General features: G+C 48.1%; 2 protein-coding genes and 2 non-coding genes across 18 annotated transcripts; all 4 read right to left on the minus strand.

Annotated features, from left to right (window-relative positions):
• Window positions 1–1,695: 1,695 nt before the first annotated feature.
• Window positions 1,696–14,840, minus strand: AURKB (aurora kinase B). 4 transcript variants are annotated; one of them, XM_088654986.1, is made up of 11 exons: window positions 13,837–13,933; window positions 13,039–13,079; window positions 11,607–11,797; window positions 9,100–9,127; window positions 8,454–8,607; window positions 8,184–8,247; window positions 7,359–7,550; window positions 7,088–7,226; window positions 5,223–5,371; window positions 4,922–5,096; window positions 1,696–2,312 (listed from the first exon to the last, which is right to left on the minus strand). In XM_088654986.1, the coding sequence occupies exons 5-11, from the start codon at window positions 8,455–8,457 to the stop codon at window positions 2,136–2,138; spliced, it is 900 nt and encodes a 299-aa protein (XP_088511112.1). In that variant the 5' UTR covers window positions 8,458–8,607; window positions 9,100–9,127; window positions 11,607–11,797; window positions 13,039–13,079; window positions 13,837–13,933; the 3' UTR covers window positions 1,696–2,135. The 4 variants fall into 4 exon arrangements, with proteins under 4 accessions (XP_088511112.1, XP_034991227.1, XP_034991228.1 ...); XM_035135336.3 differs by lacking the exon at window positions 9,100–9,127 and having other exon boundaries at window positions 13,837–14,840; XM_035135337.3 differs by lacking the exons at window positions 9,100–9,127; window positions 13,039–13,079 and having other exon boundaries at window positions 13,837–14,840.
• LOC118095933 (U8 small nucleolar RNA) lies at window positions 14,708–14,839 on the minus strand. The gene has a single exon (XR_004693846.3). It is a non-coding gene; the product is annotated as a U8 small nucleolar RNA (small nucleolar RNA).
• Window positions 14,841–17,916: 3,076 nt separating the features above from the next.
• On the minus strand, window positions 17,917–27,469 carry TMEM107 (transmembrane protein 107). 12 transcript variants are annotated; one of them, XM_088655011.1, is made up of 6 exons: window positions 27,352–27,469; window positions 25,989–26,107; window positions 24,322–24,389; window positions 21,166–21,266; window positions 19,714–19,810; window positions 17,917–18,531 (listed from the first exon to the last, which is right to left on the minus strand). In XM_088655011.1, the coding sequence occupies exons 2-6, from the start codon at window positions 26,088–26,090 to the stop codon at window positions 18,462–18,464; spliced, it is 438 nt and encodes a 145-aa protein (XP_088511137.1). In that variant the 5' UTR covers window positions 26,091–26,107; window positions 27,352–27,469; the 3' UTR covers window positions 17,917–18,461. The 12 variants fall into 12 exon arrangements, with proteins under 12 accessions (XP_088511137.1, XP_034993098.1, XP_088511129.1 ...); XM_035137207.3 differs by lacking the exon at window positions 19,714–19,810 and adding an exon at window positions 20,512–20,608 and having other exon boundaries at window positions 27,352–27,456; XM_088655003.1 differs by having other exon boundaries at window positions 27,365–27,455.
• Window positions 22,530–22,600, minus strand: TRNAG-GCC (transfer RNA glycine (anticodon GCC)). The gene has a single exon. It is a non-coding gene; the product is annotated as a tRNA-Gly (tRNA).
• Window positions 27,470–27,850: the final 381 nt, after the last annotated feature.

Raw genomic sequence — 27,850 nt, forward strand, 5'->3', positions numbered from 1 at the left:
AGTCTCAAAACGACTTGCTGTAGATCTGTACAGTGCTACCTCGGCTCTCAAACGTCTCTGTCAATGAACGTTTCGGAACCCGAACGCCGAAAACTCGGAAGTAAATGCTTCCGCTGCGTGTTTTTCGATTTTTCTCAATTGAATTTGCAGACAGCCCTTTGCGCCTTGGCTTTCGAATGTTCCAGAAGTCGAACTGTCTTCCGGAACGGATTATGTTCAAGAACCGAGGTACCACTGTACTAGGATTCAGCAACCAAGCAACATGCGCTGAGAGTAAACACACTAAAATGAATGTATATGACCGAGGTCTACTCATGTCAGGGAGCCTACTCAAAGAAGTCAGCAAGATACAGGTCTGGGTGTCCCAATTTATTTCAGCCTCTCTCTCTCTCGCCAAGAATATGGTGTATAGTGTTGCATTAGGACAGAACTTTCCAAACTGTGCGTCATGACACATCAAGTGTATCGGTTGCAGTGTGTAGGTGTGCGAACGCTCCCCACTCCTCCCGGGGCTGGAAAGGGGCGTAACCCCTCATTTGCTAGCAAAACTGAATTACTGCATCGCAAAATGATGCATGTTTGGAAAGGTCCAGATTAGGACCTGGGAGGTAAAGGGACCCCTGACAGTTAGGTCCAGTCGCGGCCGACTCTGGGGTTGTGGCGCTCATCTCGCTTTATTGGCTGAGGGAGCCGGCGTACAGCTTCCAGGTCATGTGGCCAGCATGAGAGCCTATACTTGTAGCCTGAAGCTATACTGCTCATGTGCACCTAGTTATTTCCCTGCTTCGCCATTATTTCTAAACACCATGAAGCTTTGAAGCTACCATTTGAAGGGGGTTGTCTAGGAAAGAAAGGAATCAGTCTTAGCCCACTTGTCTCATGCATTTCCCCACCAGGAACCCCCCCCCCCCGAAACAGTGGGCAGGTTCACCCCCCTCCATTTTCCTGTAGAAAGGAAGAAACTACTCTGGCAGCTAAAGAAATCAGAGGGCTGCAATTTTAAACCTATCAGTGCCACAAGAGTGGAAACTTTAGGAAGCCTCTCTACCCTATTGGTTTTTTGCTACCAACTACAGCCTCACTGGCTATTTTTATGTCTTATTTTAAAAGGCAGTTGGGGCACTACATGCAGCTGCCGTGTTACTCCCCTCAGTGAGAATTAGCCTTTCCATTGAATATTCTATTTGTGCTTTTAGTTCTTGAAATTCTCTTTCCCATCATGGAGCTCCATGCAGCATACAAGAAATCTCTGCTCTCCTGCACTGACCACCGCGGGCCTGCAAGCATAACTTCCACACCTGCTTTCTTCTTCTTGCCCAGGCATCCCCAAGCTGCGGCCCTCCAGATGTTTTGGCCTACAACTCCCATGATCCCTAGCTAACAGGACCACTGGTCAGGGATGATGGGAATTGTAGTCCAAAACACCTGGAGGGCCGAAGTTTGGGGGTGCCTGTTCTTGCCAATTTCCCCAAGCTGTCTTTTGGAAAGTCCAAAGGAAGAGCTTGTGGCAGGGTGGGGCATCTGGGCAGGAAAGTACATGTACACTCAGCCCAAGCCACCGCCCCCAGCGTAACAATGAGCCCTCTGTGTCAAGCGCCAAGACAAACCCCACCCATCTGTTTCTGCGCTTTGAGGAAATCGGAAATAACCATCAAATGTTTTAGCTGAACAAAGGAAGAGGAGACACAGCCAATCAAGTATTTATATAAATAACATTAGTTTTATTAAAAACGCAAACATCTCTGTAGGATAATGCCACAGGAACAATGTCTTAGAACAATCTGGGTGACTGTGTGCCTATTAAAAAGAGCTTTTCTGAGAGTAAGGATTAAAGGCCTTGAGTTCCAACTGCAGCAACACCCATTTTTCAATATGTACACTGAAGAGCACATCAGCAATCGAAGCCAGCTCCCCCAGAAGCATGGAGGGGGGAGTTTAAGTACAGTATAGCCGATCCCCCAGGAGGCAGAAATACACTAATCGCCTATCAGTTCTTCCAGGAGCAATAAAAAATTAAAACAAATTAAGACCCTACAATCATTTGAAAGAAAGCCTTAAAACACAACCAGACCAAAATTCTGCCTGGGCCATTGCTCAGTTATAACCAGTCCCTCCTCACGTGTCACTCCTTAGAGCTAGTTCACAGGCACAGCGTTATAGACAGGAGGCAGCACCCGTCGCGAGTTGGCTTTCACCCAAGGGTGCTCCATCACACCCTGAAGTGGCAGTCGATCAGCCGGGTTGTAGCGTAGCAGCTTTGAAATCAAGTCCCGGGCGCCTTCTGTCACAAATGGGGGGAACTTAAGATCTACCTGTATTTGGGGGGCGGGAAAGAGAGAAAAGGGGGTCAAGACCACGAACCAGAAAAAAGCAGGCATGGATTTAGCAAGGAACAAACGCTTCCTTGGCTTCTGAAAGCATTTCTCTCTCACACACACACACTTGGAAAGACATCTCTGCAACTTGCATTGCTAACATATTTAGGCAGGAAGCAAGAAGGCTCTGTACAATGATCTGCTAAATATTCGGCGTCTTTAGAGGGTCCTCTTAAGAATCTCTCAAAAATTTGGCCGGGAGGAGGCATTCTAGACTTTTATGGTACTCCCTGGGGCTTTTTATCCCAAAGAGTGTCATGTTGTACTGTTGCTGGCATCCGTCTCAAGAGACAATGGAGTGCGCCTCTGGGGGTCGCAGCACCGAAATGACCTTCCTGGAGTGCAAGCCTGGGCAGTGTGTCTTGAGGTCCTGGGCTGCCCAGACAACAAGACCACCCTCTCGGCTTGGTTGATGTAGTCCAAAAGAAAGCAGAGCAAGACGTTTGGCACCAGCTCGGCTGCAGGAGTTGCTGGAAGTACAAGGAGTACAAGGCGCCATCCAACCCCCTCCACTCCTGATCAGTGCTGTCTTAAGCTTATGCGCTGTCAGGGTGCAGAGATCCGCTGGTGCCCCTCCCCGAATTCCCGCCAGGTTGCCCAGTCCCAGGCGCGCAGGAGAGCGGAGCAGGCCGGCTCCCTCAGCATCTTCCTGGCTCAGTCGCCCCCGAACTCACAGCACAGAGCCCTCCGCTGCATTCTGACCGATGGGCGGACGGGCTCTTCCCCGGACTCAACTCTTGGGCCCTGGACTCTTGGCCAGGCGCCCCTGAGAGCCCAGTGCCCCACACCCCTATGGCTAAGATGGCCCTGCTCCTGATGTGTGTAGGGCTTACTCCATAGACATTTATTCTCCCAAAAATATCCCACAAGGCAGTGGAGGGTTAGTATCAAGTTCCCCTTCTCCAAGATGGGATACAGTAATACATCGGGTTACGAACGCGATCCGTTCCGGATCGCAGTTCGTAACCCGAATAGTTCGTAACCCGAACGCGATGCGCGGCGCCATTTTGCGCATGCGCAAAAGCGTCACACACGCGTGCGGCGAAAACACTTCCGGGGTTGCGCAGTTCATAACCCGAACTGTTCGCAAACCGAGGTGTTCGTAACCCGAGGTACGACTGTACTTTCACAGGTGGACGAGCCTCATCTGCCTCTCACTTCCCTGTACAGAGGAATCCCCTACCATGCACAGAGAAGCACTGCAAGGAAGTTGCTGTACTTTCCAATAACCCTTCTTCCAAAATGGAGTAATGGAAGCATAGTCATGCCCACTAAATCCAGTCTATGCCAGCAAGCCTGTGCCATTCAACCTAAGTAGATCTTCTTGGAGGGAGGGCTGCCCCCCATGTGCCACATTACAGTGGTACCTCTACTTACGAATTTAATGCGTTCCGAACACACATTTGTAAGTCGAAAAAATTTGTAAGTCGAATCCCGTAGGAATGCATTGGGAGAAAAAATTCGTAAGTCGAAGCAACCCTATCTAAAAATTCGTAAGTAGAAAAAATCCTATCTAAACCGCATCCAATATGGCGGACGGAGCTCCATTTGTAAGTAGAAAAATTCGTAGAGTTATTTGTAAGTAGAGTTACCACTGTACATCCTCCTCCTTAGATCACTGTGTCCCTCTTCCCCAGGAACCTTTCCCTATTCTGAATTATCATAAGACACGGTGGAAGGGAGATCTCATTTTTGCCTACTTTATTGCTAGACAGCCTTGTTAGCATAAATCCTATACATGGAACTACTGCTCAGTCAGTTGATATGTTGTATGCATAAGGAAATTTTGTCCATGGTATGATTATTTTCCACCTTCCCATTTTGACTCTCTGGCACCCTGAAGGGCTCTATATTGGACAAACAGGCCAAACCCTATGCCAAAGGATAAATGGACATAAATCTGACATCAGGAACCACAAGACAGAGAAACTAGTAGGAGAACACTTCACTCTCCCAGGACATTCTATACAAGATCTCAAAGCAGCTGTTTTATTACAGAAAAACTTGAACAGACTGGAAAGAGAAGTTTCTGAATTAGAACTCATTACCAAGCTTAAAACCATGGAGCCACCTGGGATGAATAAAGACATTGGATTCTTATCTCATTATGCATGATCAAGCTTTCTTTAGCAGCAGTCATTAACAGCCATCTACAGGTTTACCACTCCCATCAGCCCATCACCCATTCCCCACCCACCCACCCTCTGTATATACATAAGGGTCTGACGCTTCTGTTTCAAGTGTATCTGAGGAAGTGTGCATGCACACGAAAGCTCAAACCAAAATAAAAACTTAGTTGGTCTTTAAGGTGCTACTGAAGGAATTTTTTTATTTTTGCTTCTACTCAGACCAACACGGCTACCTACCTGTAACTTTTTTATTACAGTTTTTTATATATTGCACTGTTGTATTGTTGCTATGGCCGATGGCTGACGCAAATAAATATTCATTCATTCATTCATTTGTTGTATGTGTATCTTCCTCCAAAACAGCTTGAAGGGTCTTCATGTGCACAAGGCTCCCCCCTCCCAGTACCCCACACCCACCTTCACAATGCGGCGATATGTCTCCGGGGCGGAGGCGGTCTCGAAGGGCGGGTGCCCCACCAGGAACTCGTAACACAGGATCCCAATGCACCAGTGATCCACCTTCTCATTGTGTAGTTTGCCTTCAATCATCTCGGGGGGCAGGTAGTCCATAGTCCCACACATGGTCTTTCTCCTGAGGCAGAGGAGGTGGTCAAGGGCAGTTAAGAGCTGAAGCGATCTGGGGCAGCGCAGTGAAGAACTAGGGCCTCAGAAACCCCAAGCCCACCAGGGCGAACCAAACCAAGGGCGCCCCCCTTACCTGAGCGAGGGGGCATGCACGGACCAGCCAAAATCAGCAATCTTCAGCTCCCCCTTCAGCCCCATAAGCAAGTTCTCCGGCTTGATGTCACGGTGAATGACCTTCTTGCTGTGACAGTACAGGAGGGCATCAGCCAGCTCTTCCATGTACTGCAGAGGTGAAGCAAAGAAGGGTCCGTTGAGTACACCTTGGGACGACACCAGTGCCTCGCTATCCAAGAGACTTGAACCCACCGCCCTGCTCCTTTGGTGCACTGCTAACCTCAAACTGCACCCTTTGAATGACAGCCAAACAGATCAGGCACTATCAGGGAGCCTCAGTGGCTTTTGCCTGCCCTACCTGGTGTGCCCACGATGACCGTTCTTGGACAGGCACAGCCAACCTCAAGATTTGATTAATGCGAACAAACTATCGCCAGCACCAATTCTTAAAAGCTTGCACTGGCTGCCCATATGTTACTGGGGCCCCCGTTCAAGATTCTTGTATATCATTTACTAGATTAGAGTCTTAAGGACAACCTAAGGACCAGCTGATCTCTGCACGTCGGTGGAAGTCTTCAGGGGAGGTTATTAGTGGTCCTCCATGGTTCAAATGTTTGGCTTATAACCACCAAAGACCCAACCCTGTGGAAACCATTCCAGACTGAGATTAGGCTAGACCCCTCCCTGAACTTCAGACCCTTGGCAAAGCCTTTTCTATTTCAGCAAGAGTGTTAAGCATGGTCTCAATTTATAGTGTTTATTAACAATAGGTATAGTAATCTCCCTTCTGTCTCAGTCACAGCAGCCACTATGGAGAAATTATCTTAATACTATAGATTGTAGTATATACCCTGTTGACGTAAGCTAAATCTGCAAGGTAGAAGATTTTCCAAGTCTGTTATGATGCCATGTACATGCCATGTACAGATGCCAAGTTTTGTCATCCACACGAATTTACACTTACTAATAGTTTCTAAATGTTTCCAATAATAACAGGGATGTGGGTGGCGCTGTGGTTTAAACCACTGAGCCTCTTGGGTTTGCCGATCAGAAAGTCGGCGGTTCGAATCCCCTTGACAGGGTGAGCTCCTGTCGTTCGGTCCAAGCTCCTGCCAACCTAGCAGTTCGAAAGCAGGCCGCAAAGTGCAAGTAGATAAATAGGTACCGCTCTGGCGGGAAGGTAAACAGCATTTCCGTGCACTGCTCTGGTTTCGCCAGAAGCGGCTTAGTCATGCTGGCCACATGACCTGGAAAAACTGTCTGCGGACAAACGCCGGCTCCCTTGGCCTGTAAAGCGAGATGAGCGCCACAACCCCAGTCATCTGCAACTGGACTTTACTGTCAGGGGTCCTTTACCTTTTAATAATAACAACAGCAGTAGCAGTAGTAATAATAATAATATGTTTTCTCTTTCAAGATTAGACATCAATTACTCTTATTCAATGTAGGGGTTTTCTTTAAATCAAGAGTTCATGTATGCCAGGCATGTCCAATCGGTCGATCGCGGGGCATCCCTGGTCGATCCTCAACAACTTTGGTGAAGGCTCCCCAAAAAAAGCTCAACAACTTTGGTCAATCCAATGGGTAGGTCACTGCCAGATTTTTGTTAGAGTGGAAGTAGATCAGTCTCTTGGGATTTGGACATGCCTGATGTACACCATTTAGCCAGTGGCGCTCTGAGGTTTCCGGCAGAAGGCATTCCTAGCCCCACCTGGAAATGCCACCAGGGACCATTTTTGGTCAATGCTCTCCTGCTGAGCTACAGCCCACCCCCTGGCAACATCTTCCCGCCTTTCCGCCCAACGCATGGGATGCCTTAAGGTTGCAGGGCCCCCAAGCTATTATTGAACCTCTGATCCCAGGCGCAGTGATGCGCAAACTCACCGTGGCGCTCCTCTGCTCATCGAAACGCCGGTGCTTCTGCAGTTCCTTGTAGAGCTCGCCGCGAGGGGCATACTCCAGGATCAGATATACACGCTTCCGGTCGTGGAAGTAGTTGTAAAGACGCAGGATATTGGGGTGGCTGCAGGAAAGGGGAGGCGCATTAGAATGTACGACTGGGGAGCGGCAGGAAAGGAAAGAGACAATTAAAACTATTAAATAGTTAAAACTATTATGAACTTGGAGGCCCAGGGGCCTTTGCTCTTTGCAGTACCTGAGGTGACATTGGATTTCAATCTCCCGTCGTAGCTGATGTTCCACGGATTCCTTCTCCATTTGGGATTTGAAGAGCACCTTGAGTGCCACAATGAACTTGGATTCTTTCTCCCGAGCCAGGTAGACGTTCCCAAACTTGCCTTTGCCCAGAGGACGCCCAATCTCAAAGTCCTCAATGGTGAATACGCGCCTGGCGAATGGAGGACAAACAGGTTAGCTGGCCTGACGGCCCAGAGGAATTTGTCATGTTGTAAGGAGGGGACGGGCACCTTGAAATCCTATTGTTCCCCGCAGGGAGACTCTCCTGGCACCATCACTACATACCTTTAGGTACTAGGCAAAAACATCCCTCTTCTCCCAGGCCTTTGGCTCATTAAACTATCTATTGACCTTTCAAACTGGCAGGGTATTGGTTTGGTTTAATATTACAGTGGTACCTTGGAAGTCGAATGGAATCCATTCTGGAAGTCCGTTCAACTTCCAAAACGTTTGAAAGCCAAATCGCAGCTTCTGATTGGCTGCAGGAAGCTCCGTCGGGACGTTCGGGTTCCAAAAGAACGTTCGGAAACCAGAACAATCACTTCCGGGTTTGCGGCGTTCAGGAGCCAAAACGTTCCAGGGCATTCGGAATCCAAGGTACGACTGTATGTCTTTGTGTTTTTTATATTTAAACTGCTCTGTGATCTTCGGATGAAGAGCGGGCTAGAAATTTAGTAAGTAAATAGATATGGCTAGCCAGAGAAGGCAAGTCCCAACCCGTTCCCAAGTCGAGAAACTCATTCGCAAGCGCCACCTTTCTGAAACCAGTAACAAGGGAACTCACTCAGGGCCTTCCTTTGGCGGCTGAGCCATGGAGCCAGACTCAATAGGGACCCTGCCTGCGACAGCTGTGGAAACAGAAAACAAAGTCATGCATATCCATAACACAGCGAGACCAACACAAGCCCCAGCCCCAACACAAGCAGTCCGGGGAAAACCCAAAGCAATGGGATGCATCCGAGGCAATTTCAGCAGCACAGGAATCAGTGAGAGGCATTTCCAAAAAGCAAAAACCCAAAAAGCAAAAAACCCCACAAAGCAGACAAGGTCTTACCCATATTCTGGGCACCCGAATCCTTTGGGCCGTGCTTTGTGCTGCTGGAGATAGCTCTGTGGGCCAAAAGCGATCCAGATGGGGTGAGGGATGAATGAGTGTTGGTATCCTTACAGGCAACCCTCTGAGCACTTGTTATGCTGTTCACCCGATACTGCAGGAAAGGGACAACGGAATCAAGAAATTGGAGAGAGGCTGCAGCAGGAGTTCATTAGCCCCATTCAAGGTCACATTTTGTGGTTTTTAAATGAAGACGTACACACAGCCTTGTGTGCAAAGACAGAAAGTCACTGTATTTTGTATCAGTAGGTTTTTCTGAAACACTCCAGTGATCTGATTTAGCTTGCTTATGTACTTGTACTTTTTATCTTTTGTTGGAAGCCGCCCAGAGTGGCTGGGGAAACCCAGCCAGATGGGTGGGGAATAAATAAAATATCTATTATTATTATTATTATTATTATTATTATTATTATTATTATTATGTGAGCAAAGCAAATAACTTTCCGGGTTTGTCTAGTATTAATTGTATTTACAACTGACATCCATCCACTATTACCGATAAACTTTTGAAATGGAAAAATTTCCATGGAGAAGTAAAATAATGGAGAATGCTCCCCCTCACATCATTGGTTATATACAGTCATACCTCATGTTACGTTCGCTGTGGGATATGTCTTTTCATGTTGTGAACGGGCCAAACCCGGAAGTAGAGATGTAAAATTTCCGGAATTTTTTCCAGGGGGAAACGGAAATTTTCAGAAAAATTGGAAAAAAAAATATGCTACATCAGCACTTCTTTTTTCTTTTTCAGATTGAAAGTCATTCTGTTACTTTAGAAACATAAAATATAACTATGGGTAATTTTAAGGGGCATAAAATTATCACAACTACCCTGTTTCTCATATTTTAAGACATACCCATAAAATAAGCCATAGCAGGATTTTTAAGCATTCAAGGAATATAAGCCATACCCTGAAAATAAGCCAGTGATAGGCGCAGCAGCAATGCCGGCCGTGGCAGGAGGAGGGGAAAAAATAAAGACATCCCTGGAAAATAAGCCAGTGTGTTTTTTTGAGGAAAAAATAAATATAAGACCTGTCTTATAATATGAGAAACACGGTAGCATATTAAAAATATAGTGTATCTAAACAGGAACTGAAATTTAACTTGTCATTTATCACTGTTTGCTATGCAACATGCTTACTCCACCTCCCATGTTTTGCCCATGAGACCTTATGTACCGTGTTTCCCCTTTTTTAAGACACCGTCTTACAACTTTTTTCCCTCAAAAAAACACAAGGTGCCTCATTTTCAGGGGATGTCTTAATTTTTTATTAGGTTTTTATTTTATTTTATTACGGCACCTTCTGTTGCTCGTTGGGTCTTATAAGGCAGGCTGGAAGGGAGGAATTTGCAGAGACTGGCTCTCGGAATACAGGAAGGGAGGAAAGTCTAGTCAGCAAGCTGGTTATTACGGTACCTCATGACAGGCCGCTGGCTCGGGGCGCCGCTGGGCGCTCTGAGTGCTTGGCGCTGCAGCAGCAGGTTCCGGGCGCCGAGGCCATGCGGCCCTCGACATTCTGTCGGGGCAGAAGGGGGCCAGCAGCGCTCCCATCGCCGTCCGTTCGGTGCCGAACCGGGCAGGTACCGTGCCGGGGTAGCTTAGTGCTTGGGGCACGCCGTGAGCGGGCGTGTGAAGCGATGGCGCGAGGCTCCCTCAGCTCCAGCCTAGGCGGGGATTTTGCTAAGGCGAAGCCTTCAAGGAGCCAGGCTTGGGCGGCTGGCTGGGGTTAGGCCGCACAGCGGCTGAGGAGGCAGGGCGGGAGTGGGGCGGAATCTGAAATGGCCCAGTCGTGGGTGGCAAGGCGGATCGGGAGCGGGGCGAGACTTTGCCGGCTAAGCTGCTGGGCTGCTCCGCCACAACATGGCTTTGAGGCACAACATGGCTTCCGCGGGGGTCAGCGGGGGCCCTCGGCAGCTGCGCTTCTTCTCACGCTCCCTCTGTGTGGGAGGTGGTGCTGCAGAGCCCAAGGCGGGAGCCGGGAGAGCCTCTCCGAAGAACTGTTCTCCCGGCCAATGCTTAAACAGAAAGAGCCCAGCCGGACCAAACCAGAGGTCCCTCCAGTCCAGCGCCTTGTTTTTAAAAGCGACTAGGAAAAAAAAGCCGTCCGTCGCCCCGACGGCGTGAAAGGGCCCGCAGGCCTCCCGTCGCCGCTCAGCCATGGGCCATGCAGCCCACGACGCTCTAGAGGCGTGGAAGGGGCCTTATCTTAAAATATTTCATTCATCATGTTAAAATAAAACATTCCATAATCTATTTTTTTATTTTTCCAAAAAAAAAAACCACAAAAAGGCTTCAGGACAAAAACGGGGGGAAAACTGGTTTTTACCGAATTTTTCAGGGTTTTTTCCGGGCCTTCACATCTCTACCCCGTAGTCCCGGAACGGGTTACTTCCAGGTGAGGCGCGCGCACCTGCGCAGACGCGACACTTCAGGATGTGGCCTTTTCAGGTTGCAAACAGGCCCTCTGGAACGGATTCCGTTCGCAACCAGAGGTACCACTGTACCTTCATTTGAGGCCCCATTAATAAATGTGATACTAGTACAGTAAAAGCCACAATTCAGAGCCCACAGTCTAATCCCACCCCACGCACACACACACACACACACACACAGAGAGAGAGAGAGAGAGAGAGAGAGAGAGAGAGAGAGAGAGAGAGAGAGAGAGAGAATGGGACTTTTGTCAAGAGCAGAAGATAAGGTAAAAGACCAGCCATCCAATTTTTGTCTATTACACATACAGTGGTACCTAAGGTTACAAACTTAATTCATTCCGGAGGTCCATTCTTAACCCGAAACCGTTCTGAACCTGAGGCGCGCTTTCGCTATTAAGGCCTCCCGCTGCCTCCGCGCCGCGATTTCCGTTATCCTGGGGCAAAGTTCTCAACCTGTACTACTTCTGGGTTGGCAGAGTTTGTAACCCGAAGTGTTTGTAACCTGAGGTAACACTGTACTCAAGTTTAAACCCCACCCACATAAAGATTCCCTAACCACCCATCACATTCCCACCCCACATTTGACACAGTTGACACATTCCCACCCCACATATACCATAGCTTTCCCAGCAGTGGCAGATATAGGTAAAGACTTACTTTGGAAAGGCTATACAAACTGCTCCAATTTTCCTTATTTGCCATCTTGGATCACAAGATGATCTGAAAGACCATCAGATCTCAGAATCCTCAGAGGGAGAGACAGCACAGCTCTGGTGTCCAGCACACCAAGTCAGAAAGACTGCGACCAAAATTACCGCAGCTCCAGTATTGAATCCCCAAGAGTCACTCTGCAAAGGGTTAACAGATATCATGCTGTGGAACTGAACCAATGTTAGCAACTGGGATAGGAACTCTAGGAGCCAAATGGTTGTGGGCACCAAATCAGAATATCTAGTCACCTATATATATATATATATATAAGCAACACCTTTTATTTATTTTTCCAGAAAGCATGAACTAATACGCAATTCACATGTGACACATTGCAATACAGTGGTACCTCAGTTTAAGTACACAATTGGTTCTGGAAGTCTGTATTAACCTGAAGCGTACTTAACCTGAAGTGAACTTTCCCATTAAAAGTAATGGAAAGTGGATTAATCCGTTCCAGGCGGGTCTGCGGAGTACCGGTACGCAACCTGAAGCGTACTTAACCCGAAGTATGAGTGTAATTGGTTCTGGATGTCCGTACTTAACCTGAAGCGTACTTAACCTGAAGCAAACTTTCCCACTGAAAGTAATGGAAAGTGGATTGATCCGTTCCAGATGGGTCCGCGGAGTACTTAAACTGAAAGTACTCAAACCGAAGCGTACTTAAACCGAGGTATGACTGTACTGTACTGATTGATGCTTTTAAAGTAGCAAGGGAGCACCTTTGTATCCCTCCACCTGTTCTCAGTATTACTGAGGGTTACTAAAAGCACTGCTACTGTGTTTGGTTTGGCAGCTTAAAGAGTGCCACACTCTGCTCTGGATGTGCACATTCATATAATAACTATTTACAATGGAAAGGCACTGGGAATTAAAGAAGAAATATTTTTCACTCCTTCTAAACATACAAATGTTTATTGTGTGGTTGTTTGCAGCACATGAAACTTTCAGGTCAAAAAGTAAAGATGTATGCTGTCCCAGTGTTTATGCTCCATATCTGATCACACCATTAGTAATGTGAGCAAAGAACAATTGAATGCCTGAGTAAAAATACATGCATATGTCACAGCTTGCAATATAATTGCCTGAAGGGATTTTCCTGCAAGCTTTATTTTTGTGATAACTTGTTGACTTGCCTTGGGTGTGCTCTTGTTTGAGATAGGAGGATAGACTCCATTGTGACAGTTATTAATTTTTGAGAAAATGTTCTGACGAAGCCTGGCAAAAAATATTATTGTGAACAGATTTAATGTGTGCTTAATGGCATGACTTCCAGCTGTAGGAGAATTCTCAATCACCTACACCTAACTATACATAAATACCGTATCCCTAAAACTGGCATTTACGAATGCAACACCCAACAGTTAAATTCAATTACCTTAAGTATGTGCTGAAAAGCATTTCATACCCGGGGAAGTGCTACAGAAATAGTAAGCAAAAAAACATACCACCAAGTTAGTAGTATGATGGCAAAAGGAATCCCCCCCTTCCCTGTGAGCTACTTTTTTCCTTCTTGCTTTGAGAGTGGGGTTTGTTTGGTTTTTGGGGTACAACCCAGCAATTTATAGACTTTATGAAACAAATATAAATGAGAGCAACCATATAATGCTACTTGCTACACACTATTCTGGATTAAAGGCCTCATCTGCACTACCGTATAAGCATTTTTTATAAAAAAAACAGCACCATACAATTTCAAGCAGCGGGAGGGGGGTACTGGGAACTGTAGATTGGCTAAGGGTGCTGCTGAGAGTTGTTAGGAGACGCACCCCCCCCAAAAAAATAGATCTGTGATTTCCAGAACAGTTCAACAACCAATCCCTCCTCGCAGAGAACTCTGGAAGGGGAATGGGGGGAGGGGTCTCCTAACATCTCTCAGCACCCTTAGCAAACTATAGTTCCCAGGATTATGGGGGGTGGGAGGTCCATGATGGTTTAAAGCACTATGAAGCTGCTTTCAATGCATAGTGTGGATAGGGCCGTTACCCCGAGATCCACCCCAAGCCATTATCCACCCAACCCCATGCAGCCCTGTGGCTCTCCATGCAATACTAGATCCCAGTCTCCCATCAGGTCCAGGAGGGTGGGAGCCGCAGTCCTGAAGGGGCACACGAGGAATCCCCGTCCCTGCCCCGCCGACCCATTTTTCCTCCCACCAGCCCGCGGGACTCTGTACCTGCCAGCCAACAGCCTCCCATCCGCGCCGCCACAGAAACGCCTTTGCCTTCGCTTTTCAAATCTGCCTTCCCGAAGCCCTATTGGCTTCCGCGGCGTTCCAGACGCGCCTCCTAATTGGTTATCAGAAGCCAGCAGCTCTTCCCCTCTTCCGAAGGAGCTGTTCTCCCGCTTTCTCATTGGCTAATTGAAGGGCTGAGCCACCCGCCTCTCGCGCGCCTCTTTTGCCCTTTCCATTGGTCAAGTTTCGACGTCTCTCCAGGAGCGTGCGGGTTAGGATAGGGGCGGGATTTGCAAAGAAGAGGAATGGTACCGATTGGCTGCTTCCCTGCGCCCTTGACGATGCTCGTTCCCGATTGGTTAACTCGGGGGACGGCCGAGCGCAAGCTTAGAGGTTGCAAGGACCTCGTCAATCTTCCCCTCCCCCCCAAAAGCCGGCCAATAAGAAACGAGAAGGAGCAACGTAGGGCGGGATATGTCGGCCATTTTGTGAAAGGACAAGCATTGGGAGACGTGAGCCGAAAGAGGGATGGATGGCCGTCAGGTAACGAGAGGGGAAGGGGCGGGGTCAGAAGCAAACATGTGGAAAGATAGGCCCAATGGCCATTAACTAGCGTCTTCCGCTAGGCGTATTCCACCACTTGCAGACGATAGTGAAAGAAGGCGGACCAACTCGCAACTGGTGGAAACTTCAGTTGACCAATCAGGGGAAAATAGAATTGTAAGAGTTGGAAGGTGCACACCAGGGTCATTTAGTCCAACCCCCAGCAATGCAGGAATCACAAACGTGTCACACAATGCGAGGAAATAGAAAAATAAAACATGATTCTGCTTTTTTAACATACGAGGTTAGAGAAGGATCGTCAGTAAAAATCAGAAAGGAGCAGGCCGGGGCGTTGCTGTTCCCCGGCCAGCGGAGACTCTAATCATGTCTCATGCGTTCTCCGTTCATCATGTTCTGTTCTCCCGGAGGAGGAACAGGTAAGGATATACCTCACTGACGATGCCGAGCACGTCGGGACGCCGGGAAAGCCATTTTGTGCACAGCCTCTCAGGTCACGGTGGCGCAAAGGGAGCCGCCTTGGAAACTTTCGGCGAAAGAGTAAAACGCCTCCCTCTGCGGCATTTTGCACCGTTTCCCGTGGCAAAGCTATTTGTGCAGAGCGGCATATAAACAACCTGGCCGAAGAGCCGTCTGCTTTCCCAGGGTGCCATGCGCCAGGTAATTTGCATGGTGCGGTGACGTCGCTCGAGAAGGTACAAAGGCACCCCTACCGTATTTACTGAGAGGAGCGGCGCAGAGCCAGGGGCCTCCGGAATTTTGATTTTTGTAAATTATTTTTATTAATTTTCATGAATAACCCTCTAATTGATAGAATATCAGATCTTGCCACATTATAATACAAATAATAAAGGCAATTAAATTATATATTTAAAAAAAGACTTCCCATGTTCTGGCTGTATCTGAAGAAGTGTGCATGCACACGAAAGCTCATACCAATGACAAACTTAGTTGGCCTCTAAGGTGCTACTGGAAGGAATTTTTTTATCATGTTCTGGTTGGTCAGCAGAATTTTTTTTAATTTCTTGTTCCTGCTTTTTCTCGTTTATTCCCAATATCATAGTTCCGATCTTAATCCTTTATCTAAGGGGCCTCTGGAATTTTGCAAAGATGAAAAGAAATGCAGGTTGGGGAGACTATGGACCGTTTAACTTTAGCTGGTTTAAATTTGACATTTTTGGGGGGCAGGGAGACAACTCTCATCTTCATATTTGTCAGAGACCCTCAGGAAAGATTCTGTGCGGATGCCATCTAATTAATGTCTAGGATGCAATGGCCTCCAGATATTTATTTTCATTTATTGCATTTATAACCCACCTTTTATTCCAAGGAGGTGGCGTGCACAGTTCTCCTCCTCCTCCTCATTTGATCCGCACACAACAACCCTGTGAGGTAGGTTAGGCTGAGAGAGGCAGTAACGGGCCCAAAGTCACCCAGTGAGCTTCATGACCAAGCGGGGATTTGAACCCAGGCCTCCCAGGTCCTAGTCCAGCACTCTAACCACTACCCGGAACTGGCATGGCATTCTTACTCCCCAACATGACCAGCGCTAAGGGAGGGCACCATGTTAGCTACCAGTGTTGTGTGAGAGACGGCAGGCTCCACACATGCCCTGCACATTGAAGCCCCATGTCCTGTCCTGCTTCTGTTATTACTATATTGCATTGCACTGCAGTTTCAATTCTACGGAACACCAAGCTGTAAAACAATTAAATGCATTGCAATAAAAGAAGCCATTAAAACACAGTTAAAAACAGGGGTCCCCAAACTAAGGCCCGGGGGCCGGATGTGGCCCAATCGCCTTCTAAACCCGGCCCGCAGACGGTCCAGGAATCAGCATGTTTTTACATGAGTAGAATGTGTCCTTTTATTTAAAATGCATCTCTGGGTTATTTGTGGGGCCTGCCTGGTGTTTTTACATGAGTAGAATATGTGCTTTTATTTAAAATGCATCTCTTGTGGGGCATAGGAATTCGTTCATAATTTTTTTCAAAATATAGTCCAGCCCCCCACAAGGTCTGAGGGACAGTGGACCGGCCCCCTGCTGAAAAAGTTTGCTGACCCCTGGTTAAAAACCACGCAGCGTCTAGCACATGGGTAGGCAAACTAAGCCCCGGGGGCCGGATCTGGCCCAATTGCCTTCTCAATCCAGCCAACAGATGGTCCAGGAAGCAGCATGTTTTCACATGAGTAGAATGTGTCCTTTTATTTAAAATGCATCTCTGGGTTATTTGTGGGGCATATGAATTCGTTCTCCTCCCCCCCCCCAATATAGTCCAGCCCCCCACAAGCTCTGAGGGACAGTGGACTGAGGGACCTGCTGAAAAAGTTTGCTGACCCCCGATCTAGCACAACACATTACAAGCCCCCTCCCCACCCTCGTGAAGTTATTGCAAAAAGAATAGTCATCGTCAACATATTTGTCATAACCTACCTCACAGGGTTGTTGTAAGGATGAAACAGGGAGGAGAGCCAAGTATGACGCCTTGATCTCCTTGGCAGCTAAATAGGGTATATAAATGTAATAATTCAATTTGGTCTCCCAGCCTTCTTCCAGGGTCTTTGCAGCAGAAAAAGGGAGGCTTGACCTATTGCATCCTCATAACAGCCTTCTGGCATTACAGTGGTGCCTCGCTTAACGAATGCCCTGCTTAACGAAAGGTTTTTTCTAGCGGAGGTTGCCTCGCTAGACGAATTCGTTTTCGTCTAGCGAATCACGGTTTCCCATAGGAATGCATTGAAATTCAATTAATGCATTCCTATGGGCAAAAAAAAATTCAATGCATTCCTATGGGATTCGCTAGACGAATTTTTTCGTTATAAGAAAAGACCCGTGGAACGAATTAAATTCGTCTAGCGAGGCACCGCTGTATCCTGAAATGCCCCGACTGGCCCAGGATTGCCCAACCAGTGAACTTCAAGGCTGGGCAAGAATTTGAGCTCCAGTCTCCATGGCCCAGTCCAGTCCATTATCCATTGTCCTCGCCAGCTTTCCCACAGGCCTGGAAATGAAGTCTCAGCAGAAGCAAAATGGGGTCCAGTGAGAAAGGAGAGGCTGTGGGGGAGCTGCAAGAGCTTAGAAGCAGGAGAATGGCAACATTTGGCCCACAAGGTTATCTGGAGCAAGCTAGATTCCACAAGCTGTTTAGGGAAGCTTTTAATGTCGGATGTTTTATCGTATTTTTATTATTTTGTTGGAAGCTGCCGAGAGCGGCTGGGGAAACCCAGCCAGATGGGCGGGGTATAAATAAATTATTATTATTATTATTATTACTACTACTACTACTACTATTATCATCCTCCTCCTCCTTGGAATTGAACTACGCAGCTATTAAATGGCTCTAGTTTCATAGACTAATTTAACTTGGCCATAGCAGCCAATGCAAGGAGGGGAAGATGAGAGTCGACATCACCTTCCCCCCAACCTGCGGCTCTCCAAATGTTTTCAGCCCCAGCTGATCTACATAAACCAGCAGACTTCATCAACACTACTTTAACAACCGCAATCCAAGTGGCGAATTTATAAGAAGGATGCTATTTTATTCAGGTAAAAAAAAGTGTAATAAATCTCATACAGCATTATCTAACTACAATCAAATGTCCTGAATAAATTTTACACACACGCGCACACCCGTTATGCCCCCCTAGTCCCTTTTGCAGGGCGGCCCATTGGGCTAGAGGCTCGGACTTCGCCACTTCTTCCGAAGGCGGCATTTTGGCACTGCAGGTGCATGAACGGAGGCTGGAAAAAGCACGTGTGACTAAACGCTGTGGCTTTGTGCGGCGACAGGGCGCTGTTACCACAATTGCCGCTGGGGGGAGGCAGCGCGCAGCGCAGGAGACAGATCTGTGTTGCTGGAGCTGTGGGTGGCGGCTGGCAATGCGGCACCAGGGAGGGTCAGAGCTTGTTCATCCTACTCGTTCTCCCCAATTGTGCTCAGTCTCTATTTCACTGTGCCAGCGCAGCTTGGCTCTGCTCAGCCTCAGTTGGTTTTCTTGCCCATCTGGAGTCGCCCCCAACAAACGTCTCCTCCGGCGGGGGGTGGGGGGGGTGGCAGGCGGCTTCACAGGGGCTTCTTCTTCAAGCCCAAGACTGAGATGAAAAGCAGTATCTCCACAGTGGCAGGCAAGGCGCTGTCAGGGGGTGAAGACAGACAGAGAGGGGGGGGGGTCAGTGCTAAGGAGAAGGGCTTCCCCCTTCCTAGGGAAAGAAAAACATCAGCTGGGGAAAAGACTCGCAAACATGTGAAACACACGCACATAGGAAAACATAGGAAGGCTTCTAACATGTTAGGAATCATGTTAGGAATCAAGGAGTCAAGCCAAAAGTTGCAAAAAGGTGGCTTGCACTCTCTATGAAGAATTGTATTTGAAAATGCTTGTTTTTGAGGCTTTTTTCCATTTCTTTCTTTCTTTTTCATTGCTTCATATGCTTTTTCTTTTTTTTAATATTCTGATTATTTGATGTGTGTATGTATGTATGTATGTATGTATGTATATGTAAAATCAAAATAATTTTAAAAAGAAAGAAAGAAAACATAGGAAGGGCCTACTGCCCATCTAGTCCAGCATCCTATTCTCACGGTGGCCAACTAAATGCCTTGGGAAGCCCACCAGCAGCATCTGAGCACAAGATGTTTGATGTTGTAGGTTTTTTATTATTAATATTCTGTTGGGAGCCGCCCAGAGGTGGCTGGGGAAACCCAGCCAGATGGGTGAGGTATAAATAATAAATTATTATTGTTGTTGTTATTGTTGTTATTATTATTATATCCCTCTCCCCTCCTGAGGTTTCTAGCAGCTGATATTCAGAAGCATTGCTGCCTCCAGCTGTGGAGACAAGAGTGTAGCCATCCTGGCTATTAGCCATCAATAGCCCTCTCCTCGATGAATTTGTCTCATCCTCTTTTAAAGCTGATGAACACCACTGTCTCCTGTGGGAGGGAGTTCCACAGTTTAACTCTGTGCTGCGTGAAGGAATTCATTCTATCTGCCCCGAATCTTCCAACAGGCAGTTTCGTTGTATGTCAAAAATCATGTTAAAAAACTGGGGTCCTATACACAGATAGTAGCTGGGGGGGGGGGAGAGCTGTGCGCTGGTTGGTGACCCACACTCTAGGGAGCTTTCCCACCCGCAGTGGCGTGGGGGTAGCAGCTGCCCACTTTGCCAACCCCCTAAAAAAAAAGCTCAACAACTTTGGACCATCTCCCCTCATTTTCTTTAAATTTAGTCCCCCTAAATAGGGGCCGTCTTATACATGGGGGTGTCTTATACGCGGAAAAAAAGAATCCACACATACAGAACTAAGAGTCTACCTGCAGAAGCCCGTGATGTACCAGTAAGTGACCGTCTCCCAGCGCTCAAAGACGAAAAAGGAGAGGCAGATGGAGGCACTGCTGTGGGCAGCCAAAGCTAGTGGGGAGCAGTCAGGGAAAGTGGCGTTGCAAAGTGAGGCCTGCAGTAGCCGGCAGCTCCACATGACCACATGAGCCGCTTGGCACAGAAAGGTGCCAGGCATTTTGAGGCTGGGGGTGAACTGGGAGAGAGAAGAAACCACCCGGACAAAAAGGATGAGAGATCAGCCACTCCCCCTCTGAGCATTTGCTGGATCAAATGTGATTTAGGTCACAGAGACCCACCCACCCCCAATAGTCACGAGCCGCGGCAATCCAAGATACCAAAGGCATTTACAATGCTTATTAGCAATTTTGAGGGCTCCTTCGGGGGACAGATCAGGCCAGATATAATTCGATTGTGAGAAACCGTTGACCACCGGGTGCTGCTAAACTAGAACTCCCATCAGCCCCAGCAGGCATGGTCCACGACCAAGGATGATGGGAGTTGTAGTTCAGCAACATCTGGTGGGCCACCAGCTGGTGTATTTTAATGAATAAAATAGTAGTGGGTGCCCCTTCTAGGGGCAGGGACGTCGATCCTACAGAGGCCACAAAAATCCCAAGACACCCTTCTCCACTTTGAACCCAGTTACTTTCTCTGGAGTAGAAATGCCGGCCATTCCGGGCCAATGCAGCCCCCCCCCCCAGCTTCCGCATTTCTTCTGCTCCTTGCCTTGCAAAGCTCTGCCACCAGAGGTGGCCGCTGTCTCGACTGACCTGCAGAAAACAAAGATCCACCAGTACAGGCCGCTGTCCCACTGTTCAAAGAGGAAGAAGAGCAACGTAACGGCGGCAGAGGCGTGGGCGCCTGTGGCTGGAGCAGAAAGGAGGCTCAGTCAGGGAGCAACAACGCATGAAGGGCAGGGACTCCTCAAGCCCTCCTGGGGCAGCTGTGGGGCATCAGGGCTGGCCTACAGAGGGGACAGCAACAACCCAGAACCTCCGCGCCCCCATGCGGGAACTGCCTACCAGTGTTCTTCAACCCTGATTACCCAGGGGCTGTAGGACTACAACTCCCATCATCCACTGCTAGCTTAGAAATGTGGGCCAGGGGTGATGGGCTTTGTAGTCCTACGACATCTGGGGACGCAAGGCTGAAGAACGCTGCCTGAGGGACTGAGGCGTAAGTGCTTTGGCAAAGCAGCCAGGAGCGGGCATCCAATGGGCCCCAGCACCTTCCGATGCCCACCTGCACAGGCACGAGATAATGTGGGCATCAGTGTCCAGTTCTTCTTTCAGCTCTCAGGTTCGGCTCCCTCTCTTTGCAGGTCTGATGAGTCCAAGTTGCCCTCTCTGTGGCTTCCCTCTGCCACCCACCCCACAAAGACCCCACGTAACCTACGCCCAGTCTATCCCATTTTCAAAGGATACAGAGGAGGCTCTGCACATTGTTGAACATGGACACTCCAGAGAGAAAGCCAGCCAACTCCACTGCAAAAAGCCCGAGCGTCACCGACAGGGCAACCACCATCCTGAAGGGAGGAAAACCACAGGGAGGGTTACGTCTTGTGCAGGCAGAGGCAACCTTGGCTCTCCAGATGTTTTGGAACTACAACTCCCATGATCCCTAGCTAACAGGGCCAGTGGGAGTTGTAGTTCCAAAACATCTGGAGAGCCAAGGTTGCCTATCCCTGGTCTTGTGTCTCTAGAAAACCTGAAATTCCTTCCTGAGCCCAATTACAGTAATCAGTCTCTCTCTCCCCATCCAGCTCCCCAATTCATTCTCTCTCTCTCTCTCTCTCTCTCTCTCGCACACAGACAGACACACACACACTATTTGTTGGTGGAATCTGTCTGTCTTGGGAGACAATGGAGGACTGCCCCCTTTGGCGGTGAAGTCAAACTACTGGAAGGTTACAGCGCCTGTTGTGGCTGTTGTGGAGGACTCCCTGGTCCTGAACAGGGTAGCCGTGCCCCTGAAGGACCAGGTGCACAGCCTGGGAGTCATTTTGGACTCACAGCTGTCCATGGAGGCGTAGGTCAATTCTGTGTCCAGGGCGGCTGTCTACCAGCTCCATCTGGTACGCAGGATGAGACCCTCCCTGCCCGCAGACTGTCTCGCCAGAGTGGTGCATGCTCTAGTTATCTCTCGCTTGGACTACTGCAATGCGCTCTATGTGGTGACCCGGAAACTACAACTAATCCAGAATGCGGCAGCCAGGTGGGGGACTGGGAGTGGCCGCCAAGACAATATAACACTGGTCCTGAAAGACCTACATTGACTCCCAGTACGTTTCCGAGCACAATTCAAAGTGTTGGTGCTGACCTTTAAAGCCCTAAACGGCTTCGGCCCAGTATACCTGAAGGAGCGTCTCCACCTCCATCATTCTGCCCGGACACTGAGGTCCAGCTCCGGGGGCCTTCTGGCGGTTCCCTCACTGCGAGAAGCCAAGTGACAGGGAACCAGGCAGAGTGCCTTCTCGGTAGTGGCACCCACCCTGTGGAACGCCCTCCCACCAGATGTCAAAGAGAAAAACATCTACCAGACTTTTAGAAGACTTCTGAAGGCAGCCCTGTTCAGGCGCTCCTCCCAGCAGTCATTCCTCCACAGAGAGAGAAAAGACAAGCCACAAAGCCAGGGGTGGGGGACCTGAGGCCTCTGACTGTTGCTTGGACCACACCTTCTATCAGTCCCAGCCAGCCTGCGCAATGGTCATGGATGATTTGGGACTTGTTAAGTAGAAAGCAGGCAGTAAAAGAGGGGTAGGATAGAGGTTTATAAAATTATGGCGTCATGCATTGGCCGGGAATCGAACCCGGGCCTCCCGCGTGGCAGGCGAGAATTCTACCACTGAACCACCAATGCAATACGATCGGGCCTGGAATTTCTTAGCAAATATGCCAAGTATGAAGGACGTTAGAGCCCTAGGCAAACACAAGCTCCTCTTGAAGGCTAATTGTCTGGAATTTCCCACTGCAAAAAATTATATTTGGCCCGTCTTGTTTGCCTGCCTTTTTTTTTAACCCTCCATCTTTTTTTTTTTTAAAAAAAAACAGAAGCCTTTCCCTCGAGTGCACATTTAAAGCACCATCAGCATGGACAGCAGAGGCAACAGACTGATCAGTGGCCAACTTTGTCAGTCCTCGGATGAGAGGAAGCAGCCTATAATCTGCTCCAGCAACAATCCTGCTCCTTCTCTTCGCACGCCATCCCCACCCCGCTTTCAGGGCTTTAATCTAAACCTGGATTTACGGCTGCCGTCAGCTAGGTGGAGCAGTGGCCACATCTGCTGCGAAGACAGCAAGCGCTCCCAACCCTTTCAAGTGACAAGAGAGATGCAATTATCTGGTGCCCGTGCTGTTTTCATTGTATGTTTTAAACAGATTTTTAATATGTATATGGTCTTAATTCTATCGGTGTCCTTAATGATTACCTTTTCTACCGTTTTAGCGGTTCTTGTTTATAATCTGAAAAGGGCAGGGTATAAATAAATACAGCATCAGCGTCATCCGATGCTGACGTTGCTCGATGATGAAAAACAGGAGGAGCTGGGAGACATCAGCACTCTCAGCATGGAACAGCAATGTGAGGGGAGAGAAAGAGAGAGAGAGAGAGAGAGAGAGAGAGAGAGAGAGAGAGAGAGAGAGAGAGAGCACACTTACCTTGCAAGCACAGATTCATAAATACACATTTTAAAAGGAAACCTTTCAGACCATAAATCATAGAATCATAGAACCATAGAATCGTAGAGTTGGAAACACCATCAAAGCATTCTTGACATATGCCTGTCAAGCCTCTGCTTAAAGACCTCCAAAGAAGGAGACTCCACCACACTCCTTGGTAGCAAATTCCACTGCCAAACAGCTCTTACTGTCAGGAAGTTCTTCCTAATGTTTAGGTGGAATCTTCTTTCTTGAAGTTTGAATCCATTGCTCCATGTCTGCTTCTCTGGAGCAGCAAAAAACAACCTTTCTCCCTCCTCTATATGACATCCTTTTATATATTTGAACATGGCTATCATATCACCCCTTAACCTTCTCTTCTCCAGGCTAAACATACCCAGCTCCCTAAGCCGTTCCTCATAAGGCATCGTTTCCAGGCGATTAGGTAGTTATTAGGTAGCCAAAAGGAACGGGGCAGAGGATGACGGGGAACACATATTTTTCTGTCTTTATCAGCTTGTTTTTAGGGGCTGTTAATATACATATTTTCCTAATATTAATATCCCATCTTTCTGAAAACAATCAAAGTGCTTACAAATAAAACAGAGCAAAGCCACACTCAGATAAACTGAAAACCTAACAACTGGGGCAACCCAGTCAGATGGGTGGGGTATAAGTAATAGATTACTATTAATAATATTCTTATGAACAAGTTTTAAAAGATGCAGCAGTATTTAAGTCCTTATTTTAAATACATCTTCTGGAAAAGCCTACAAAAATAAATCAGCGTATTTCTCTTGGGAGCCTGTTTCAAGTTATGGCCACTGCAACCAAAAACCTTTTTTAAAGCATTTTTAAAAAAAAGAGCAGCAGAAGCACCCAGAGAAGGGCTGTAGCAGAAAAAGTCCCAGGCAGAGCACTTACTCTGTGTCTTGGTTCTCAAACTCCTCCTGGGTGCACTGGAGAGGCAGGGAAGCGCGGACATTGTTTTCCTGGATTGCAGAAGACAGAGAAGCCACTGTTTGGGCCATGCATTCACCCATCACAATATAACAAGGTAGCAGTAGCCTCATAACCTCTTTACTACTGCACTGGTTCCATTATGCTTTATCTATTTTGTATTTATTTGCATTTATATCCCACCTTTCCTCCAAGGTGCACATAGTTTTCCCCACATTATCCTCCCAACAACCCTGCAAGTTAGGTTCAGAGACCAGGACTGGCCCAAGGTCACCCAGTGGGCTTCATGGCCAAGTGAGGATTTGAACCCTGCCCCCCCCCAGATCCTAGTCCAACACTCTAACTACTACGCCCACACTGGCTCTCACCCTGTGCTTCTGTGGCAAGAGATAGAGGTACCCGAAGAAGAAGAACATTCAGAGGCATGAAAAGATCAAGAGAGGTCAGCAGAATTATTGTGCGATCCAAATGCTAGGCTGTTCCCTACAACACCTCACATGTGGTGGGAGTGACAACGGCATTCCCTCGCAGTACTTGAAAGAGGTCCAGGTTTCTTGCTTCCCAGAATCCCTTTCTTTCTAGAGCAGCTAGATGTTTTGGACCAGAACTCCCAAAATATTATGTATTATGTGTTTTCATTTCGTATTTTTATGCCACGAACCGCCCTGTGACCTTCGGATGAAGAGTGGTATAAAAATTTAATAAATATTAATAAGTCAATAGGATGCAGGTGGCGCTGTGGGTTAAACCACTGTGCCGCTCGGGTTTGCAGATCGAAAGGTCGGCGGTTCGAATACCGGCAACAGGGTGAGCTCCCGTTGTTTGGTCCCAGCTCCTGTCAACCTAGCAGTTTGAAAGCACACAGTGCAAGTAGATAAATAGGTACCGCTCTGGCAGGAAGGTAAACGGCGTTTCTGTGCACTGCTCTGGCTTCGTCAGAAGCGGCTTAGTCATGCTGACCACATGACCCACTTAACTGTCAGGGGTCCCTTCACCTTTTTAATAAATCATTGGCTCCATCTAGCATGGCCCTGTGATGGGCACCAGGTTGGGAATGGCTGCTCTACAGCAAGGGTTCTCAAAGTGTGGCGTGGCACCCACTTAAGAAATGCGCTGGGTTGCCAGGGGAAAGAACAAACTCCTATCTCGCCTCTCCCACCTAAGGTTACCAGATTTTCTTTCAATGAACGTGGGGACACTTTTAAACTTCCATGGATTTTGTATGGAGACTGATTTGTAAATCTGGGGACTGTCCCCGGTAAACGGGGACATCTGGTAATCAAGCCCCAGTGTGCCTCTTAAGGGGATCAGCACACAAACACTGGGCACCCCACCCTCCTCGCATGCCATCTATGAGGGCCAACAATATAATCTCTATCCCACCCACCAAGCCTTGAACTAAAATCGCATTCCTGCCCCATCCCCGCGAGGCATTTGCTCTCAGAAGGCCATATTTAACAGCGCCAGGCAAACTGCCCGTCTTGGGCAAAGGCTGGAACTGGGGTCTTATTTTTTTGTTGACGCTTACTTGTGGGAGACAGAAGCTCTTCTTTGGAAAGCATAAGGCCCGTCACACCATTAAAAAAAGAAATAGGAGTACGTTGAGAAGGGGAAGGGATGGAGTTTCTCACCCTGGACCAGAAGATGGTGATGACGATGACCAAATGGGCCGTGAGGGTGAGGAATCGTGAGGGAACCAGTCCGGTGACCAAAGGCATTGTCTCTCCCAGCATCCAAAAGGTGAGAAATCCTGGCAGTAAAAGACAAGAGAGAGGCAGGAACATTAGTGGGAACCCAAGAGCCTGGCTGCTGAATCAGGCCAGTGTGTGTGTGTGTGTGTGTGTGTGTGTGTGATGGGGGGTTGGGGGGGGGTACTTAGTCCAGCGTCTATTTCTGACAATGGCTAACCAGATGCCTATAGGAAACCCGCAAGCAAGACCCTGTTCAGAGGCAGAAAGCCTTCATAACTAGTAGCCACTGTTAGCTTTAGAATCCTCCACAAATTTGTCCAATCCTCTTTCAAAGCCATCCAATACGATGGCCGTCACTGTCTCTTGTGGGAGCAGGTTCTACAGTTTGCGTGCTAAGTGAAGAAAATACGGGTTTAGCAAAAGAGAGTGCCGAAATAAATCAATTCATTCATTCTTCGGCAAAAAGAAAGGTCTCATCCCTTGTTTGACCCCACCATGCAGAACAGGGGTAGCCAACATGTACCCTCCAGATGTGGCCGGACTCCAATTCCCATCAGTCCCAGCCAGCATAGCCAATGTTCAGGGATGCTGGGAGCTGGAGTCCACAAGCATCTGGGAGGGCAATGCATTTTCTGCCCACTCGTCCCCGATTTAATACGTCCATCTGTGAACAGAGCGAATGTTAAGCACTAAAATGGTCCAAATTAGATCCACAAACATCAATTGCAGCAAATGACAATAAAATATGGGCTTGCTGCAATACAGCAAACAAAACCAGTTTTTCACCAACCACCATGAAAACATAGGTGTTTTTCCCTAAGATCAGTTCTATGCGGTTTTTAATTTTTTAAAAAGTACCTGGCCAAAAACATTCAGGCAGCATCTTTTATTGCACGTAAAACTGTATTTTAAAAGCGGCAAAACTTTTACCAGCAATCTAAAATCCTTTAAAAAGTAATGTTGGGGTGGGAGGGTGAGGGGTCCGCCCTGCTTGCACCAGAAAGAGGTCATAAGCTTTCCCCCACCACCACCTCCTTAATTAATCAGACACCAAAAGAGGTGCAAAGAGGGTCGCACGACCCTCGCCCCATGGCAGGCACAAATGCGCATGCGCTCTTAATCCCGCCTCAAACAATGGATTTGAAAAACGACAGAGCAGATCTAGCCCCCCCCCCCAAATTTCGCCTACAACAACGATGTAAAGCCTCCCCCCACTGCACCCCCGTCTCCCGCCAACCATTTTGGCCCCAAGCTCGATATACGCGAGCGCCGCGCATACCGCCCCTCGGGCTTAGGGCCTCACCGTTAGGCCTCACCGTTGCCCCTGACAACCGCTTCGGAAGCCTCGAAGCTTCTTTTTCCCATCGCGAGAGCTTGGGATCCCGGGCGAGTCTTAACCGGCCATTTTGCCCGAGGGCAAAGGCCTGTCGGCTTAACCCTTTACTTGCCGTATTGTTCTCACCAGCTTTTCTGGGACCCGCTCGGTAAAAAATCGGTTTCCCCCGCCGCCGCCGCCGCCGCGACTACGAATATATGTGATAGATTTAGGGCAGGAGCTTAAAAACCACTCACATATCCAAAGGGGGATGAAATGAAGCATGATGCTGCATTGCAAAGCAGCCAAGTCCTTCATTCTTATTCCCCCCTCCTCTATGGACCCCCAATGGCCCAGGCCCCTGGGGATAATATGAAAGGCAGGAAAATGCCAGCGTCTGAACATTTGTAATCATTTTTATTTGCAGCTGCTTTCCCCTTTGCTTAGACATTTTACAAACCATAGCAGCTCATTTTTTTCCTTGCAA

This window comes from Zootoca vivipara, chromosome 12 (genome assembly GCF_965207765.1).
Source record: "Zootoca vivipara chromosome 12, rZooViv2.hap1.1, whole genome shotgun sequence".
In the NCBI taxonomy this organism is placed as follows: domain Eukaryota; kingdom Metazoa; phylum Chordata; class Lepidosauria; order Squamata; family Lacertidae; genus Zootoca; species Zootoca vivipara.